The sequence below is a fragment of the Amphibalanus amphitrite genome, unplaced genomic scaffold (assembly GCF_019059575.1).
Source record: "Amphibalanus amphitrite isolate SeventyFive unplaced genomic scaffold, NRLGWU_Aamphi_draft 000901F_arrow, whole genome shotgun sequence".
Classification (NCBI taxonomy): domain Eukaryota; kingdom Metazoa; phylum Arthropoda; class Thecostraca; order Balanomorpha; family Balanidae; genus Amphibalanus; species Amphibalanus amphitrite.
The window spans coordinates 135,262-152,809 of record NW_024882395.1 but is presented as its reverse complement, the minus strand read 5'-3'; the positions used below and the strand labels follow the sequence as shown (position 1 = coordinate 152,809).

The 17,548-nt window shown below is 51.7% G+C and overlaps 1 protein-coding gene across 9 annotated transcripts in view; it reads right to left on the bottom strand.

Moving 5' to 3' along the window:
* LOC122367856 (sarcolemmal membrane-associated protein-like) overlaps positions 1–17,548 on the bottom strand; it is a 43,490-nt gene that overhangs the window by 3,167 nt on the left and 22,775 nt on the right. For 2 of the 9 annotated variants that reach the window (XM_043341318.1, XM_043341316.1), the window contains exons 2-17: positions 16,567–16,764; positions 13,451–13,588; positions 12,910–13,057; positions 12,485–12,551; positions 10,691–10,766; positions 9,351–9,518; positions 8,629–8,771; positions 8,194–8,329; positions 7,533–7,725; positions 6,290–6,651; positions 5,843–5,921; positions 5,449–5,511; positions 4,538–4,674; positions 2,217–2,394; positions 1,216–1,396; positions 683–968 (exon numbers count right to left, since the gene is read on the bottom strand). In XM_043341318.1, coding sequence (XP_043197253.1) covers positions 683–968; positions 1,216–1,396; positions 2,217–2,394; positions 4,538–4,674; positions 5,449–5,511; positions 5,843–5,921; positions 6,290–6,651; positions 7,533–7,725; positions 8,194–8,329; positions 8,629–8,771; positions 9,351–9,518; positions 10,691–10,766; positions 12,485–12,551; positions 12,910–13,057; positions 13,451–13,588; positions 16,567–16,713 — 2,502 coding nt within the window. In that variant the 5' untranslated portion in view covers positions 16,714–16,764. Of the gene's footprint in view, positions 1–682; positions 969–1,215; positions 1,397–2,216; positions 2,395–4,537; positions 4,675–5,448; positions 5,512–5,842; positions 5,922–6,289; positions 6,652–7,532; positions 7,726–8,193; positions 8,330–8,628; positions 8,772–9,350; positions 9,519–10,690; positions 10,767–12,484; positions 12,558–12,909; positions 13,058–13,450; positions 13,589–13,974; positions 14,122–16,566; positions 16,765–17,548 lie in introns of those variants that run through there. The other 7 variants (XM_043341315.1, XM_043341317.1, XM_043341323.1 and 4 more) reach the window with 4 other exon arrangements.

Genomic DNA, 17,548 nt, shown 5'->3' with positions numbered 1-17,548 from the left:
GTGATGCTGAAATATTAGAGAATTGTAACATAAATGGCTGAGCAGCGTGACTTTGGGTGCAGCATGCTGCTTGTGACGCCGAGTGGCGTATAGTGCGGACATCCCCTAATCTGCCCGACCGGCCGAGCTAAATTTCGAACAGACTGAAGGTTTATCAGACTGAACCACACAGGCTGAAGTCAGCTCAGGCTAGTCCAGGACAGTACAGACTAGATATTCTGACCTGCCCTCGCCACTGTGCGGTTAGCTCTGAGACCTACAAGCCCATCTCGAATGTGCTAGGCGGTTCATAGCCCAGACATAGTGCACTTAGAGAATCACAACAAATCATGAAAGCATTCCTCAGGGTCTCCCTTAAACGCGCGGCGTCAACAGTCCGACATTTAGAATCATTAAACATTCAGGAAGCTCTAATGCATTCAGTGCCGAACATTCCCCTAGCTTCAAACACTGAAACAATTCAGATGGTCTCACAAGCATCACAAAACATATAAAGCATGTAACAGCTCAATAAACATTACACAATGAAGCAGGTCAGCATACATACAGCTACATTCCAAAGAAAAAAAAAACAGACAAAGCAGATAGCTGGAAGAAACTGTGAACATCAATACAGTCTGCAGAGGAGAGTGAAAAGTGCCCGACTGTACTGCCGGCTCCACAGAGGGCAGCGGTGTCTTACCGTTCTGTTCTGCACGGCTAGCTCCTTGAGCTGTTCGTCCATATGCTGCAGCTGCCGCCGCAGCTCCGCCTTCTCCGCATCATCCTCTGCCGAGGCCGAGGCGGCGGCGGGAGCCTCCTCGGCTGCGGGCGGGGCGGCGGCCGAGGGAGGGGAGGCGCACACGGGCGGCGCGGACACGGTGGAATCCGGAGCGTCGCCGCCCGGTGCCGAGGAGGCGCTCAGCTCGGCAGCGGTCGTCTCGAGCGTGGCACAGCGCGCCAGAGCTGTGTCCCGCTCCTCCTCGCACCTATGACGAGATAGAGAGATGTGGATTGTCAATGGCGGGCACAGTAAGGCGGGTTAGCAGACGGACAACAGCAACAGCATGATATAAATGTCTTGACAAGAGACGTCAAATGTCATGTTCAGGTTGTCTTACTTGTAAAATACCTACAACTTCAGGGAGACCTTGCATAGTTCATTTAGCAACATCGCCATACTGCCAAACAACCGTTTCAGTAAACCCTTCAGCAGCCAGCTCTCTCCCCACTCACGCCTTGAAGCGCTGCTCGAGCTGCTGCAGCCGGTCTGCCGTCTCCTCTAGCTGGCGGTGTCTCCTCTCTGTCTCTGCGCGGACCGTGGTCAGCTCCGTCCGCAGCTCGGCCAGCTGGGCCCTCAGACTCTCGGCCTCGGCAGATGAGTCGGTGGCGCGCCGCTCAGCAGACGTCAGACTCTCTGAAATAGAGGGGGGAGGCGGAATTAATGGATGACGTGCTCGGTAGGAGTAATGCATTGTGGTCTGTGGCAATAAACGAGAGAATTTGCTTTACGTGTGACAGAACTGGCGGCTAGCAAAGACAGTGCATCTTTGATAGTTCAGCCTACCTGTGTCCAGGAAAAATACAACACGCAACTTTGCATTTATACAAAATTACCGCAAAATAAGACCCGAAAATATCGAGTGGCAAATTAACTAGAATAGTTAAACAAAATAGTTAAACAAATAGTTAAATAGTTAGAATAGTTAAACAAAATGTATTGTCCCACGACAAAGGTCGACACAGCTGGGACAAAAGACAGAACGTGCGACGTGCGTAGTACATGCTCCCCAGTGTCCCATAACTAGCGCCGATGCCGGCTGCTTTTGTAACGGACGTACGACTCTTTGTGGGCTGCATCACAAGTGAATTTAGCATCCCGGGGACCCATTCGGTACACTCCGAAAGTCACCAGGAATACAGAGAGCCTCATCATTCGTACATGTTAGAGGGAACAAATAGACAGAGGCTGGAATGGAACTGAACAGTGGTTTGTTGACCCTGTCTTAACTAGTGAGCCAAGGTACCCAGTTGGCGACCAACAAGGCCTTGAGTCTGTCTCATCATTTACAGGCTGTAGTGTCCTGGATAGCATACACCTGACCCTAGCACAGGTCACCACTGCATTCACCGCACCCTCCACCGCACACTAACCTTGTATACACACCTAACCCCGGCACAGGTCCACAGCCCACAGGTCACCACCGCCTGCCCCGTACCCTCCACCGCACACTGACCTTGCAGGAGGTCGGCGCGGGCGCGACCGTCGGCGGCCGCCTGCTGCTGGTGGTCGTACTTGTTCTGTAAGCTCTGTAGCTGCCCGACGGCCTCCGTGACGCTCGCCGCCAGCCGGACCACCGTCTGCTGGAGCTGCTCGGTCCGCTCCGAGCGCACCGTCAGACTGGCCTCCGTCTCCTGGGCGAGGAGAGGGGGGGGGGGGGGGGGTCAGTCAGGCGCGCGGACGGGGTGGGGGTGGGGGGAGGATATACCCGTTATCGCACGAATTAAGAAGGGCGTAAACAATTCACGACCAGGGACAATGTACTGGCACCTACCCTAAGGCTCAGTTGATACTCGAGGGCAGCGCTTTTCGAGGAGCGCTGTGGCCCGAAGGTTTGAACTTTGAATTGTGAAAAACGCCCGCCCGCCGCAAAACGCAAACACCGCAAAACGCGCAAAATGCACGCCCGAAACGCCAACGCAAAGGTCGCAAAAAATAAACAAACGGCCGCCCGCCGCAAACCGCAAATAAAAAAACGCAAAAACGCCGCAAAACAATAAAACCGCCCGCATCGCACGCCCGCTAACCGCCAACCGAAAACGCCTAAAAATCGCCCGCCCTCCGCCCCAAAAAAAAAAAACACCGAAAAAAAAAACGAAAAAGCGGCCGCCGACCGCAAACAAATTTAACCTCGCAAACGACGCAAAAAAAAAAGAAAGAAAACCGCCCGCATCGCCCGCCCGCCCGCCCGCCGCCAAAGACAAACACCGCAAAAAAAACACAAAACGCCCGCCCGCCGCAAAACGTAAACACCGCAAAACGTGTAAAACGCACGCCCGAAAAGCCAACGCAAACGGCAAAAAAATCGCCCGACCGCCGCAAACCACACAGAAAAAACGCCGAAATCCCGAAAAAAATAAAACCGCCCGCACCGCACCGACGCTAACTGCTAACCGAAAACGACTAAAAGTCGCCCGCCAGCCGCCAAACGCAAACATCGCAAATAAGCGCCCGGCCGCAGCAAGATAATAATTTATCAACGACTGGCATACCGCTAGGCTGGTCATTTTCACAAATCAAAAAGATATCTGCAAAAATCTCCTAGCTGAAAGTGCCCGATTAAAAAAAAACGGATGCACGTGCGTGTTCCTCGCCCCCAACTTCCTTCAGGTCAATCGTCATTTGGGTCACCTAACGCATTGACGACCGGCTGGGTGGAATGAACATTGCGCCAAGAAACGTAAGTGTATTGTCAAAAAGAATCCTCAGAATGGTGGATCCCAAAAGTTTGAAACTACCACTTTGGCCCACTGGACGACACCTTTAACAGTTGCCGACCGGATGACACCCATTGTTTGGTCACCCACGCCATAGTATGCATCATGGGTGCGCCGAAATGACCAAAAGTCCCAATTTCCGGTGTGCAGGGTCATTTTCAACGGCACGTGGCACGTGGTTCTGGACTTTTCCGGCCACTTTGCGACATACCCATGGGTAGCGCACCGAATGGTGGTTGATCTGCATGGAAGAAAATGGGGGGGGGGGGTCGTTTGGATCGTTTTCGAGCAATCTGCCGTGGAACGCATTTTTTCATTTTGCCCATTGCCTTAACACGGGAATTTTCAAAGTCACGTGGCACGTGCACCAGATGGTTCGCGGAGGGGAGACCCATACCAGAACGTAGATCACCTGGCCCACTAGAAATCCTGAAAAAATCCGATTTTTTGGAGCAGCCGTTTTCAAGAGCATCAAGTTTTACTGATCTCAGGCAGCTTTTGCCAAATTGTCAGGGAACTCAGATTTGTTTTTCAATAGAAAACACAATTCTAAAGAATAGTGTTTTAACTATTGACAACAAACCTTCGGTTATAAAGACACGGGCACCGATCTGCAACTGAAAAAGTAAGCCTGGGATTATCAAGAGTGTTAGCACGTTCATATCGTTCTACGCGCCAGCATGGGCTGTTCACTGTTCAGTGTTCAATAGATGCGTCACTAAACCTCAGAGACAGTCAGGGTTAGCCTCTCACTTAAGCGTACCCCTAAGGACATTGTCCCTTACCTTTAGCTGCGTCCTCAGGTGGTCGGCCCGCAGCGTGGCCTCCGCCCTCCTGCCCGTTAGCTGCCGCTCAGGACAGTGTCTGTTGCAATGTACCCCTCAGGACAGTCACAGTCTCCCTCACCTTGAGCTGCGTCCTCAGGTGGTCGGCCCGCAGCGTGGCCTCCTGTTAGCTACCCCTCAGGATAGTACCCCTCACCTTGAGCTGCGTCCTCAGGTGGTCGGCCCGCAGCGTGGCCTCCTGTCTGTAAGCTACCCCTCAGGTTAGCGTCCCTCACCTTCAGCTGCGTCCTCAGGTGGTCGGCCCGCAGCGTGGCCTCCTGGCCGTTGTTGCGCGTCACCAGCAGCTCGGACTGACACCGCTCCACCTTGGCCTCGGAGTCGGCACGGGCGGTGCGGGCCTCCTCCAGAAGTTCTGTCGGCCGCCCGGGTACAGCAGTGAGCGACTCGGACAGACAGGTTCTTGCACAAGATGATGAAAGCGTCAGACGGAGCCACCGGAGCCACGAATGATAGATATTTGGTGGAGTCAAGCAGGAGCGCGGCTATAACTCGGCTATTGAAATACTGGTGGCTGCAAACATGATTAGCTCTTACAAGCCCTGAATAAAACAGCATTGTGGGCGGGGAATATTACAACTGTATCTGGCATATAAGTGGCGCCATGATCCATGCAAAATTAGTGCGCATTGGTTGGGTTGAAATATTACCGCAAAAGGCCTCAATAGCGCAACGTTCGAAGCGATTTGCACGAGTCATGCCGGTCAGCAGCCATAATTATCACTGTTCATGCAAAATCATACGCAAATATGATAAAAAGCTAAACCTCAACCTGGTTAAATTGAATGCATTCATGCAATAAAGCAAAAGAAGGAGAGAAAACTCGATGCAAACCGCACATGAGCTAGTAAGGCATATTATCAAGCGCCAACACATCAGTGTTGGGAGAAGAGAAAAGGGAGCAAAGGGAATAACGGTAAAAAGAAAAGGATACATCGATAGCTGCAGGTAACTACCGATGTTGTGAAAGCAGGAAGGCATTTTCAAAGTAACGACGAGAGCGTGGAATCCCAGTTCATAAAGCTGTGAGTGCCGACAGTCATCCATCTCCAATCTCCATGGCTTCTCACGGGAGCACGACATGCGGGCAGGAGGCGCACATGCAGCCGCCGTCAGTCACCGAACGAACCTTTTAGTATGGTTATAGTGCTAATGTAGTGCTCTACGTGCGTTCCCATCATCCACAAACGCTCTACAACACAGGCGGTCAGTCAGAAATTTTAGATACAAATTATGTACAAAAGGAACATAAACCCAAGCGCTCGTCGAAGTCGAACAAAGATAAAATCATAATCATGTTAAAAAAACGAAACAAAACAAAACAAACAAACAAGCAAAACAGGACCAAAAAGAACAGAAAGAGGCAACATTTAAATGTTATCTAGCCATACAAAAGCAGACTTAAAAATACTAGAGAACGGCCGACATCATACCCCGACATATATCACCAAGAGGGACAGAAAATCTTGGACCCACTTTTTGCCCCTCGGTGCTCGCACACCGACTGGATGTCAGCGACTCACCCTGCAGGCTGTCCACCTTGTTCTTCAGCTGGATGATGTCCGTCTGGGTCTCCTTGATGTCGGCATCTCCCGCCGACCGCTGCAAAGAAGCGCGACACAAGACAAGGGTCAACATTCATCAGGTAATACCAAGACCGCGACTTAAAGCTGTTCGATATCGGTAATGACCCGAAAATCACTAAAGCATTTACCACTTCACTGCGAGCATAGTGCCTCACTGGTATATCCTGTTTCCCAGAGTGGTCATAGAGAGTACCCCCTGCTACAGTAGGCCGAACTAGGTCCCTCCCCTCCACACGTTTCCCAGAGAAGCAACGGAACGCACCCCCTGCCGCTACAGGAGACCGGACTTGGTCCCACCCCCTACCCTCCCCACCCACCTGTTTCGCAGCGTAGATCGCACACCGACTAGCTACATGAGTCACGACTCGGTCCCTCTCCACCCACCTGTTTCTCCAGTTTGGCCAGCTCGCCCTGTTTCTCCTTCAGACTGGTCTCCAGCCGCTGGGCCTCGTCTCTCCGAGTCGCCGCCTCGGTCCGGGCCGCGGCCAGCTCCGCCTCCAGGGCCGCAGCGCTCTCCTTGAAGGCGGCCGTCTCAGCCTCTGCCCGCGCCGCCTCCTCCCTCAGCCGGGTGATGGTGTGGTGCGCGGCCGCCAGCTGGCTCTCGGCTGCCTCGAGCTGACCCCGCACGGCCGCGAGCTCGCACTCGGTCTGCTCCATACCCGAGCCCAGGGCAGGGCTGCCGGGGGTGGAGGTCGGACTGAGCTCCTTGTCGCCCAGGGAGATGTCGCCGTTTGGCGTGGTGTCCACTGGCGGGGGAAGAAAAAGGGGAGGTGTCAGTGAGTCAATGGGCTAAGAAGAATAGACAAGTAGCGTTAGGAGGTGCGTAACGTTATAGAAACGGTGATCAGTAATGACAAACTCGCATTGAACTGTTATTCATCACTGATGTATCGCACAATCTGCGGCAAGTGCAAAAAAGTTTGCATCTCTTTTGATTCGTCACTACTCAGGTTCATGACACCTACGCCCTACACATTGCATCAGCCGCGGAAGCCCGCATGGTTCCTGACTGCTCAAAACGGTGAACTTAAAACGCCCAGCACAAGGCTATTCCAGGTAGTATCCAGCTCGCAATAATACCCTGGAGACCCACCCGATCCCAGTGCTGCCATTCAAACAGAGCCCCATCCGGGCAGTAACAGGGACCGTTTCAGTCACGACAGACGTGAAGCACGCGGCCGGACAGCCAGCGCTAGTTTCTGAGAAAGACGGGGCATACGCCACCAGCGGCTATAATTCAACTGACATGACCGACGACCCTCGTGGTGACACGGATATCCTCATCCCGAGTCCGCTCGCTGTACTGTTCTCTCTCGGGTGGGATTGGACGTGATATTGTTCTAAATGGACGGAACTAAGATCCGGGTACGGTAGCCCTCCCATCTGGGACGATTATATGCTGAGAAAATTACTCAGCAGCACCCAGCTGAACTGGGCAGTTCCCTACAGTAACTCGTATGAGCATTTACCAATCACGGCGACAAGATTACTTCCTACTAACTTCATGCGCTATGCCAGTCATCAGGTCAGCGAGCATCCCACTTAAAACCACCCAACACACTATGCACATGCACCATCTCCCGACTTCCTTCCGACATCGCCAGTCACCACCCTCCCCGCGACTCACAGGCCGGTTTGTTCTGCATCTTCTGTCTGAGCGCGGTGAGCTGCTGCTTGGTGAAGTCGCTCTCTGCCTGCAGTACCTCGAGCCGCGCGCGCTGCTGCGCTTCCTCGATCCTCTGCTGGGCGGCCCGCGCCTCGGCACCGGCCCGCTCTACATCCCAGCGCATCTCGGCGGCCAGGGCCTCCTCCTCCAGCTCCTGAACAGAGACAGAGGGACGGGTTATGAAGTAGACGGTGCTGATAGGTCAGATATTAGGCAGCCGGGACGTGGGATGGATTGAAATTGGGAGTTGACATCAATTATTATCTCAATAGTAAACATTAATTTTCATTTTTCATTTCATTTAATAAATAAATAAATAAGGAATTTTCATTTAATAAGTATCAATTATCAGGATAAGAGTGAGATATCCTAATTGAACGCTACAGATCGGGCAAAGGGCAGTATTCTAATCGCTTCTTTACAGCGGGCTTTCCAAACTGTTTATATGCACTGCAGTCAGATTACCAGGCACATTGATCCGCAACAGCTCAGTCATCATCAATTTCAACACCATATCAGCAAAAACCAAACAGCACCGAGGCTGCTTGCTGAACAACAAAGCCTCTCACTCAGGGCCCTACCCCTCCACAATCCCCTGATGCGCCTCCCACCCCATACCGACCTTGACTTTGGTCTCCAGCTCGGCGACGGCGCTCTGTTTGGCCTCATACTTGGCGGCTAGCTCCGTGAGCTCCCTGCCGGCGGCGTCGCGCAGGTCGGTCTGCCGCCGACACTCGTCCTGCGCAGAGCTCACCGTCCTGGGTAAACAGAGCGGGGGCAGAGTCAGCGTCCGGGAGTGATGTCTCAGGGTATGGCCAAGGTCCGACGAGTACGGAAGCGAGTGCAAGTTAGCGTTGGGCTATTGTCAGATCCATTTTTACGAGCTCAACTGTGCTGAGGTTGTTAAGTCCACAGCGAGTAAAATAAGACGTAAAATAAATGACACCTGCCATTCAAACGACTGAACGACTAGACCGGCCTTAGAGCCAATATCAGCATATCAACGATGGCAACGGCGTTCGATTAATTGTGTGATTACCGAAGTTTAATAGCCCACCTTTCTAGCTCTTGTAACTTCCGGACGGCTTCCAACTTCTCCTGTAGCACCTTTTTGAGACTTTCTTTCGCCACATTCTGATACACATTCTTTTCTTCCTGTAGCCGCGCAATTTCCTCCCTCAGTTTATCCTCGCCGAAGTTCTGGAAACAGAGCCGTACAGTCGTGAGGACCTCATTTGACGGGAAATCACCGCCACGTCATGCAGAGCCGGAAAACACAGAGCGGTTCCGTCACACGCTCAATTATTAGTCTCCGTTTACGCGGCCCAGGTTGGCCATGAGTGGTGGGTAGCCGTCCACTACTGCGTATTGGCACGCTACTCGACAAAATATTAATAGCGCGCTTACTCAATAGACGCTCATTGACGTTACCTATTCATGAAGAGTACGTACTACTACGCCGACTACGTCCTCCAGTACTCCCAAAAGGCGGTAGTCATGCACGAAAGAATAACCACAAATCGATGACTAATACTGAATTTTAACAAGGGAAAAGTCGCATTGATTATATCTATTATCAAAGTCACCACTAGCAATGGCAATCCTTAGCACAAGTACGAGTACGTAACATGACTCGTACTTGTGAGCAACATGAGTCACAGGTGTCAAGTACCAGTCCGTAAGTACCGGCACACGGTAACACACAACTAACATTCACCATATCTAACCGATCCACTCCAACCCACACACCCATAATCACAACCACAGCCCGTCCCTCACCTTGGAGTATAGCGCGTGCTGTCCCTCGAGGATCTCGAGTCGGGTGAGCAGCCGGTCCTCGTCGATGAGCGCCTTCCAGCTGGAGTTGGTGGCCGTCTGCACGCCATCCAGCAGCCGCTGCAGCGTGGCCAGCTTGTTCTCCACCGCCCGCTCGCGGTGGACGGCTTCCTGGAACACGGCGGCGGAGCAGACATCGGTTAGAAGACGGTACAGGCAGTTGGTAGTCAAACGACACACGAGTGAGAGACGCACCGGTATCTACCTTCTTTCTTTTTACATAATCATTGATAAATTCGTCAGGTTGTAAAGACATACGGCCGTTTCTAATCACAAGGTCGGTGTTCAAGCGGGATAGTATGTGAACAAAGATGCATTAAGATGCATTTATGTCACTCGAATGTAGCGTCGACCACAAGCAACCCCAACCCCTTACCCGCGTTATCAGCCTATCAGGCGCATCAGACGGCGTTGATTGAGGAAGTTCCACCGCCCACCCGCCAGTCATACAGACACAACAGCCCCTTCCTACCAGACAGCATCCTCTCCCTTCTCCCCGCCGGCTGTACTAACACAGTCAGCCGTGCCAGCGGAGCCGTCCGATCAAACTGCTCGTAACTACCCATCAGACGCCGGATAACGGTGGGGGAGGGGAGGGAGGGGATGGTGACGGGCCGCTAGGACACCATAACGTCGCACCAGCGCCGGTCAAAGGGGTCGGGAGCTTCGAGAGGAGCTGCCGAGAGCTGCACAAGCTGCGATGGGCTACAGGTGGGACTAACGAGAACTGATGGATGGGCTTATGTAAGCGCTCCTCCCTCAGAGCTTCTAAAAGCTGCCGGAAGCTGCTGCCAGAGCTAGCCTACGTGTGGAATGTAGAGTGTGGAGCTCCTGAGAGTCGCGGCGGTCGTTCGCTGACAATGCGCCGACTGGCACAGAGAACTGAAACCATTGACCTGTACTGACGGCCGCGCGGCGGTGACAGCAGCCCTTTCTTGCGGACATCGCCCTTCGCCAGTGAACTACCTCAGAGGCGGCAGCTTTACTTCAGTTACTTATGTTTGATACTTATGATGATACCAACGATTATTTTATACTTTAAGTGTACTTAATTTTTCATTGTATTTTTCTTTTAATTCGATTATTAAAACTTCAGTTTATCATTATTTATGTTGCACCCGATGTTCTTTTTTCTTGTCGTGAATGACGTGTGAATGAGCTAGAGTGTGTGAGGGAGAGGTGCCATGAAATAAGCTGAATAGCTTTTGCACCGATCCCAGATTGCCTTGTCTATTTATGCGAAAATATTCAATAAAATCGAGCAAACAACAACAACAACTGACCTGGACGCACTGCTGCAGCTGGTAGAGCTCCTGAGACTGAATCGGGTTGGCCGGACTCAGGGGTATCGACGCGGTGCTGTGGGAGCAGGGGAGCGTAGTCAGCACACCTTAACTCTATTCAGTGAATCATCTTTCACAATAAGGGGCTGAAAATCCAGCGTCACAAACAAACAATAAGCCAAAGCGACTTCCGCACAGAACACAAAAGGATGAATACGGCACACAGCTTGCTGAAAAACCATACACCTGAACGCGAACAGCCTCAATCACATAATATTTGTCGATAACTTTTATAACCTTTGCCTAAGAGAAACAAATAGGTAGCTGTAGGAGCAATGAAAGAACATTAGCCGCCGAGAGACCGGTCTATTATGCGTTTATCATCCGGGTGGATCGTTTGTTATAAGTCGCCCAGGTGTTGCCATGTTGTCATACCGTCTGCCTCGGCGGGAGGTCTAACGCTGTGTAAACTATGCCAGAGCTGGCAGCGAACTGAACACCAACGGGTCTAGGCTGTGCCAATGACGAAATTAACAGACATCGGTATTCAGTATGTGTGCATATCACGACAAACAAGACAAATCAGCCGCTTGTGTTACGGGAATTTGAATGAAATAAAATTTCATATTTGAATGAAACTGTTATAACACGCAATGGCAAGAATAATTACCAAGCTCATCAACGATTCACGACAATCACAAATGCTCACATAAAGCAGCTGTGCCAAGGAGTCCCATGGGCCAAATAGCCAAGACAATAAGTCAAAACGGATGACATGACGAAGACGACAAGCGCACTGAGACACCACCAGGCACCAACAGACAGTTTTGGGAAGCTAAGGGGCCGGGGAAGGGAAACAGACACCGCGAATCTTAGCCTGTGCAAAGTGGTCACAAAATATGAGCAATTGGCCGTTTGTAAATTGGTACAAAAATAGGTCCAGTAGGTCGCATGTAACTGACGTAAGAAAAAAAAAACTAGGGAAAAAAGACTGACGAACAGGGTGCGATTGAGGCGGCAAACACGCGTCACATAACGGGCACCGTCCTCCACTCCTTCCAAAGCCAGCAGTCTGTGCTAGCAGATCGAGCACGCATTCTCCAAGCGAGCCGCCCGCCGTCCCCGTATCAGCGAGCGGCAGCCATCGGGCGACCGACCGACAGGATCCGCCCGGCCGGCCGGCCGACAGCGGGCGGGAACGCAGGGCGACCCGACCAGCTAGCTGGGACAGTCTCCTGGCACACACCGTTCCCCAGCACACACTGATACACTGGAGTGGGGCCTGCGCGGCCCGAGCGGGGTTACTTTACCCCAGGTGGGTGCAAGCACACGAACAAGTGGTCATGGACGGACACCATCATACCCAGGCGGCTAACACAACGAGCGGGCAGGAAAGTGTGGGTCTGACAAGGCAAGCGGGATGGAGCAAAGGGGAAGACGAGCGGTGAAGCGAGAGGGTAAAAATTCAGAGCAAATAATCAGATTTACCCCGAAAGCATGTCAGGACTTGATCCTCTGAAACGTCAATGAGAAAATGTTCACCTCAAGCAGCAATTAAACGTAGCTAAGATAGTAAGAGAACAGGCTAAGCGCTACATACTATCTACTTTGCTACTCCTACGATAACAAATTCGTACTCGTTCTACAATCAATCTCCATCGCCGAATGCTAGAAAATGACAAAATAGCAAAGGGGTTGCTTCAAGCTAGAAGAACAGGCTACTAAACAGAGCATTGAATCGCTATAGGGCATAAAACTGTGAATTAGCTGCTACTAGCCTCGCGAAGGCCTTACCTGGCTTTCGCCTCCTTCCCGTCGGGAAGATAGAGCTTGAGTGTGGCCACGATACACCCGTGCGTCACTGAAACTTACACACAAATGTGTTAGTCGAATGCTTGGGGACAGTAAACTTAAAATAGGGCGTTGAGTGACACAACCAATAATGATGAAAAAACGGAATGCGAACGAAAGGCAGTCCTAACGCGTGGCAATAACGAAAGGACTAGCAATTTATTCATAATTTTACTATCTAAATTATTAAGCATTCATAACACGGCTTCAAAGTCTTTCCCATTCCCAAGACAAAAGATAAGTATTATGTTTCAGAGCATCGACATCCCGTCCTTTTCATCGAGTTAACATATGGTCCGGACGTTCGAGTAACTTCCCCCTTCAAAGTTCATTCCTCATCCGTATTTCACTTGCGCTCACGCCCGTACCTTTTTTCGAGTTCTCCATGACATCGACGCCAAACTGGACGATGTCACCGGAGCAGAGCTCCCGAGGCGGCGACTCATCGGTGCCCTTGCCGAGCCGTTGGCTGTTGACAAACGTGCCATTGCTGCTCTTCGTGTCCTGGAGAAAGAACTGAAAGGAACCGCCGCCGGCGGCGCGCTGTCAGCGCCGTGACGCCACTATCGGCGACAACGGCGGATATGGCAGATCGGGAGGTCACCCAACAGACGTTATTGGTGGCGGGGAGGCGGTGATTGGCGGAGCATGGAGCTGGAACACGTATTGATGATAGCCGAGGATGACACGGCGGCGCAAGTTGATTAGCGGGTGGTAATGATCAGGTGACGGCGGAGCACATCATTAATTTATCGCACTGCCGCGGATCAGGATATTGGCCGGGTGAGCGAGCAGGATCTTGCGGTAAGATCCATACAAACACCTCACAACGTGCGCACAAGATCACACCACCTCCTAAGACCACTCCACAGGATGCTGATATGGTTTTTGTCCACTGCCGATCCTCACCTTGCCATTTTCAAACCAGAGCAGCGCGTGATTCCTGGAGAGCACCTTGCAGTCGAAGATGGCGTTGTTGGTGGCGGCGCGGGAGCGAGCCACCGACCGGCCGATCTTCTCCGGCTTTTCCAGGGTCAGATGACGATCCTGAGGTCGACAGAGGGCAGGGCGTCAGCATGGTGCACTGAGACTAGTGGATCAGGCAGCGTTGTATGCAGAGGCAGAGTGCAACAGCACAGTGCACCGGGGACGAGTGGAGGGTAATTCAAAGTAACGGCGCTTCAAATAAACGTGCGCTTAACGCGGATGTAGGTCATATATGTACGCCAACGTGGACACAACAGACATGGGCGACAGTCGACAGATCATGATGGATTTTGGCTAAATCACTGTCCAGTGACCACTAGAAACGGCCTTCAGATATCTCGGAAGACGAGAGCCGCGGCCTGCACTTCATGGTCGGGTGATTACGACTGCAGTGTAGAGCTGACGTCACACTGATCAATAAACCCACAAGTGACAAACGAGCTCACAGTGGCAAGTCGCAGGAGCGGAGATCGAAGGCTATTACGGAACGGGGCTTGATGACTGGTAAAATACACGTCCGTTTTAGTTTTCTGAACACTGCTATACAAACAATAGACAGAAACGATTTTTCAATAGGCACGTTGACATAAAATGAAGCCGATGCACCGACTCTATCAGCAAACGAGTAAATATGAAAAATGTGCCATAAGAAGTAGCGTTGCTCTTAACAAAAATAATCACACTATCACATCAACATATCACTTACATTACAATTTTAACACCTCCGTTTCCTTACATTGTTTTCATTTTCCTGATACCTAAAACCACGAGAGCATTCACCCTCTTCAGACACCTGTTTCACGTTAGGCACAGTGTCAGCTGTTAAGTGTTTTCACATATATAACTCATAATATACTCATCAACCGTAACGGTAACGAGACCAAACCATTTACCAACGCTACATAATAAGTGTGACATCATATCCCAACATCACACGCTTCTACACCGCAAACAAGATAAAACACTCAGCAATGTGTATTGTGAGCAAGGAGGGACGTTCGGTTCTGTTTGCGAACGAGGAGCAGAGAAAGCAAAGTGCACGGATAGGGTACGTTGCACAACACGCCTAATGATAAACAGTGAGACTCAAAGTGCAACAGAGCGGCGCCCGGGCAGACGGACGGCACTGCACGGAGAGCAGATGACACCGACGGCTTTACAGGTCAATGTTGCACTTAAATCCCAGGATAAATGCTGCTCCGGTCAAATTCAGTCGTATTTTTTTTCATTCAGTCCCTTGAATTTGCCGGCAGTTCAATTCAAGAGAGAGCAGGCCCTCGGGAACCGCATCTAGCGAAAGTGGTAATAACGGCAGTTCTTCGAACACATTTTTAAGCAGCATTAATTACTCCAGTATGCATCGCATAAAATGTACAGCGTACCCATAGATATCTTCTTTTGCGGCGCATGTCAAGCATTGCGCGCTATCTTATCTCATAGCCGATTTTGGTGGAATGCCGTCGGCAATGTTAGGGTAGCTTACGTAATGCTAACAACGGTCATAGGACATTCCTGCTCGACAGCATGAGCTGAGGAGTCGAAACTAAAGTTTAAGTGCGTCTTATCGGGGGGATCCAAAGAGCAAAACTGAGCCGTCACAGCTGAGTGATAAATAATAATTCTACAGAACGCCCTCATACTCAAATAAGCATTGCTATGCACAATCGACCAAAAAATAAGTCACCAAAATAAGACATATGATTGACGGCATTACGACCATAACACAAAGAACCCTACGACTATCGCTCACGCTTGTTTTGCGTGCGCTACTGATCAGAAGCGACGCATTGCCCTGTGCGCCCGGCCGCCGCCTCGCGTGTGTCGCCTGCGGATGGCGGCCGTCTGATAACGGAGCGATGCGTGATGTCCGGCGTCTGTCAGCGCGTTCGGCACGCGTCCGTCCGTCCGTCCATCCGTCCGGTGAGATGACGGTATGCGAGCGTCCAACCGGTATAGGCAGCTACAGCGCCGCGTCACGCAGATAGGCAGTGTCGACCTCAGTTGCATCATTGCATTGCACCCTTGCATTGCACCCTTGGTCCATGATTCATTACATCCAGCGCACAGCACCGTCCACCGCTCCACCGGGGAGGGGTCGCTCGCCGCATACACTCATCACTCCACCACCTGCCTTCCAAAAGCTTCACTCCACCACTCGCCGTCCATTATTCCATCACCTGCGAACCACCGACCTCCCACAGGCAACGTCCCGTCTCCCCACTATAAGAATCCCTTCACCCACCACCCGCCTGCCGTCGCCCTGGAGAGCTCCGCACACATTCCTGAATCGTCCTATGGCGTCACAGTGCGCCAAAAAGCGCCCGCTGCCCGGTACGGAACCGGTATGGGCGAGGCCGTCCATCCATCCGTCCGCCGGGCCAGCCAGGGTGGCTCTGGGCGGCACCAGAGTCACCGGTACGGACTATAGCCGCCGCGCTGGTCAGGGGATACATTTACACCGGAGTGAGCCGTACGGGTATATGAAGTTCCGAAGATAGTTTTGTGCAGGGATCAGTGTGTGCTGTATGAGTGCGCGTTGCGACACACAAGAAAAAGGAGCGGGTTTTTCGTCAGCCTGCAGAGTGAAAGTAAGACGCAAGTTCGAGCTGGTTGCTAGAGCCATAAGCATGCTGTGGCGTTTTGTTGGGGTATTTGTTGAAACATAATACACGATGCTCCTTGTTGAGCGAAGGCCTGGCCGATGGCCATGTCCCACCTGGTGCGCGGGCGTCGGGTGGCATCGTGACCCCAAATAAGGTGCGTGATGTGCCATATCAAGACTGCAGCATATAACGTGATAACACAGTCCAACTACCCACACACGCCCTGTGTGACACCGAACACACATATTCCCTCACGCAACATATCCACGCAACACCCCCATGTATCCCCCAACCTTCCATACCACCCCCACCAGCGGCAGTCTCTCGTCCAACCAACCAGCCGGCCGGCTGACATCGAAGCCGTCATACACATCATCATCATCATCATCATGCTTCTCGCCGTCATCATCGCCATCATCATCATCATCGCCTCACCTGGAATGGATGCGAGTTGGGCCGACAGATGAGGGTGGCCCGTGAGACCATCTTGGTGGCGGGGTCGGTGGCCGTGCCGATGAGGGAGTCGGGCGCCGGCTGGTGAGGCCAGACCCCTGGGCCGCGCGCCGGGTTGATGACGACCATCTACGTGGGAGCCGAGCACCACGCGCCACGCCCGGGCATCACCGGTTCACACTGTGAGGGAGAGGGGCGGTCAGCGTCGAGCGACGGGCATCGGGATGTATAAAGTAGGTGGAAGATATAGCATTGGATAATAATGCATGGGAGCACTCGCAGGTGTCCTCTATTGTTGCCAGGTGGCCGCAGGGACTTGGCTAACGCTAGTGGACATCTTCATGGTCAGTGTACCATACTACATGGATGAGATAATAATGGATTGGTGTCTTCGCAGTTTTTGGCGACATTGAGCTCAGGCCTGCCATCTAGCGGGAGAATTGTCGTAAGTTAGGAGCAAGCCGAGTGAACGCTGCTGATTAGCATTGTGACACACGGGAGTGTGGTGTAGTAGCAGGCTTGTTGTGCAATTTTTCAAAAGGTTATGTCTTTATATGCTAGTAAAAGCGAAGAAATTAATAGATTTATGTGCAGGGTCAGTAATAAGATAAGCAGTTCCATGTTATTTTCTCATTAAATCGTGAAACAGGGAGTTATTGAAGACTTCGCCAGCACGTGTCGTTTTCGCTATTTTTCACATGAGTCTTTACTTGGCCTAAATCAAACAAATTGTCCGATCAAACAACAAAACGAACGTAAGTACTATCTATAAGTCTAATGAAAAACTTAAACGGAATTGCTAACGTCATTGCCGCTCAATATGTCATTCAAGGCGCTCTATGAAAAGGACCCAACCGGTGGTGCGTAGTCGATGAAATTTCAGTAACTTTGGCTCCAACTCCGATTCCGGTATCCAAATATCGACTCCGACTCCTCCGGGCAGAACTGTCAATTTACACAGACT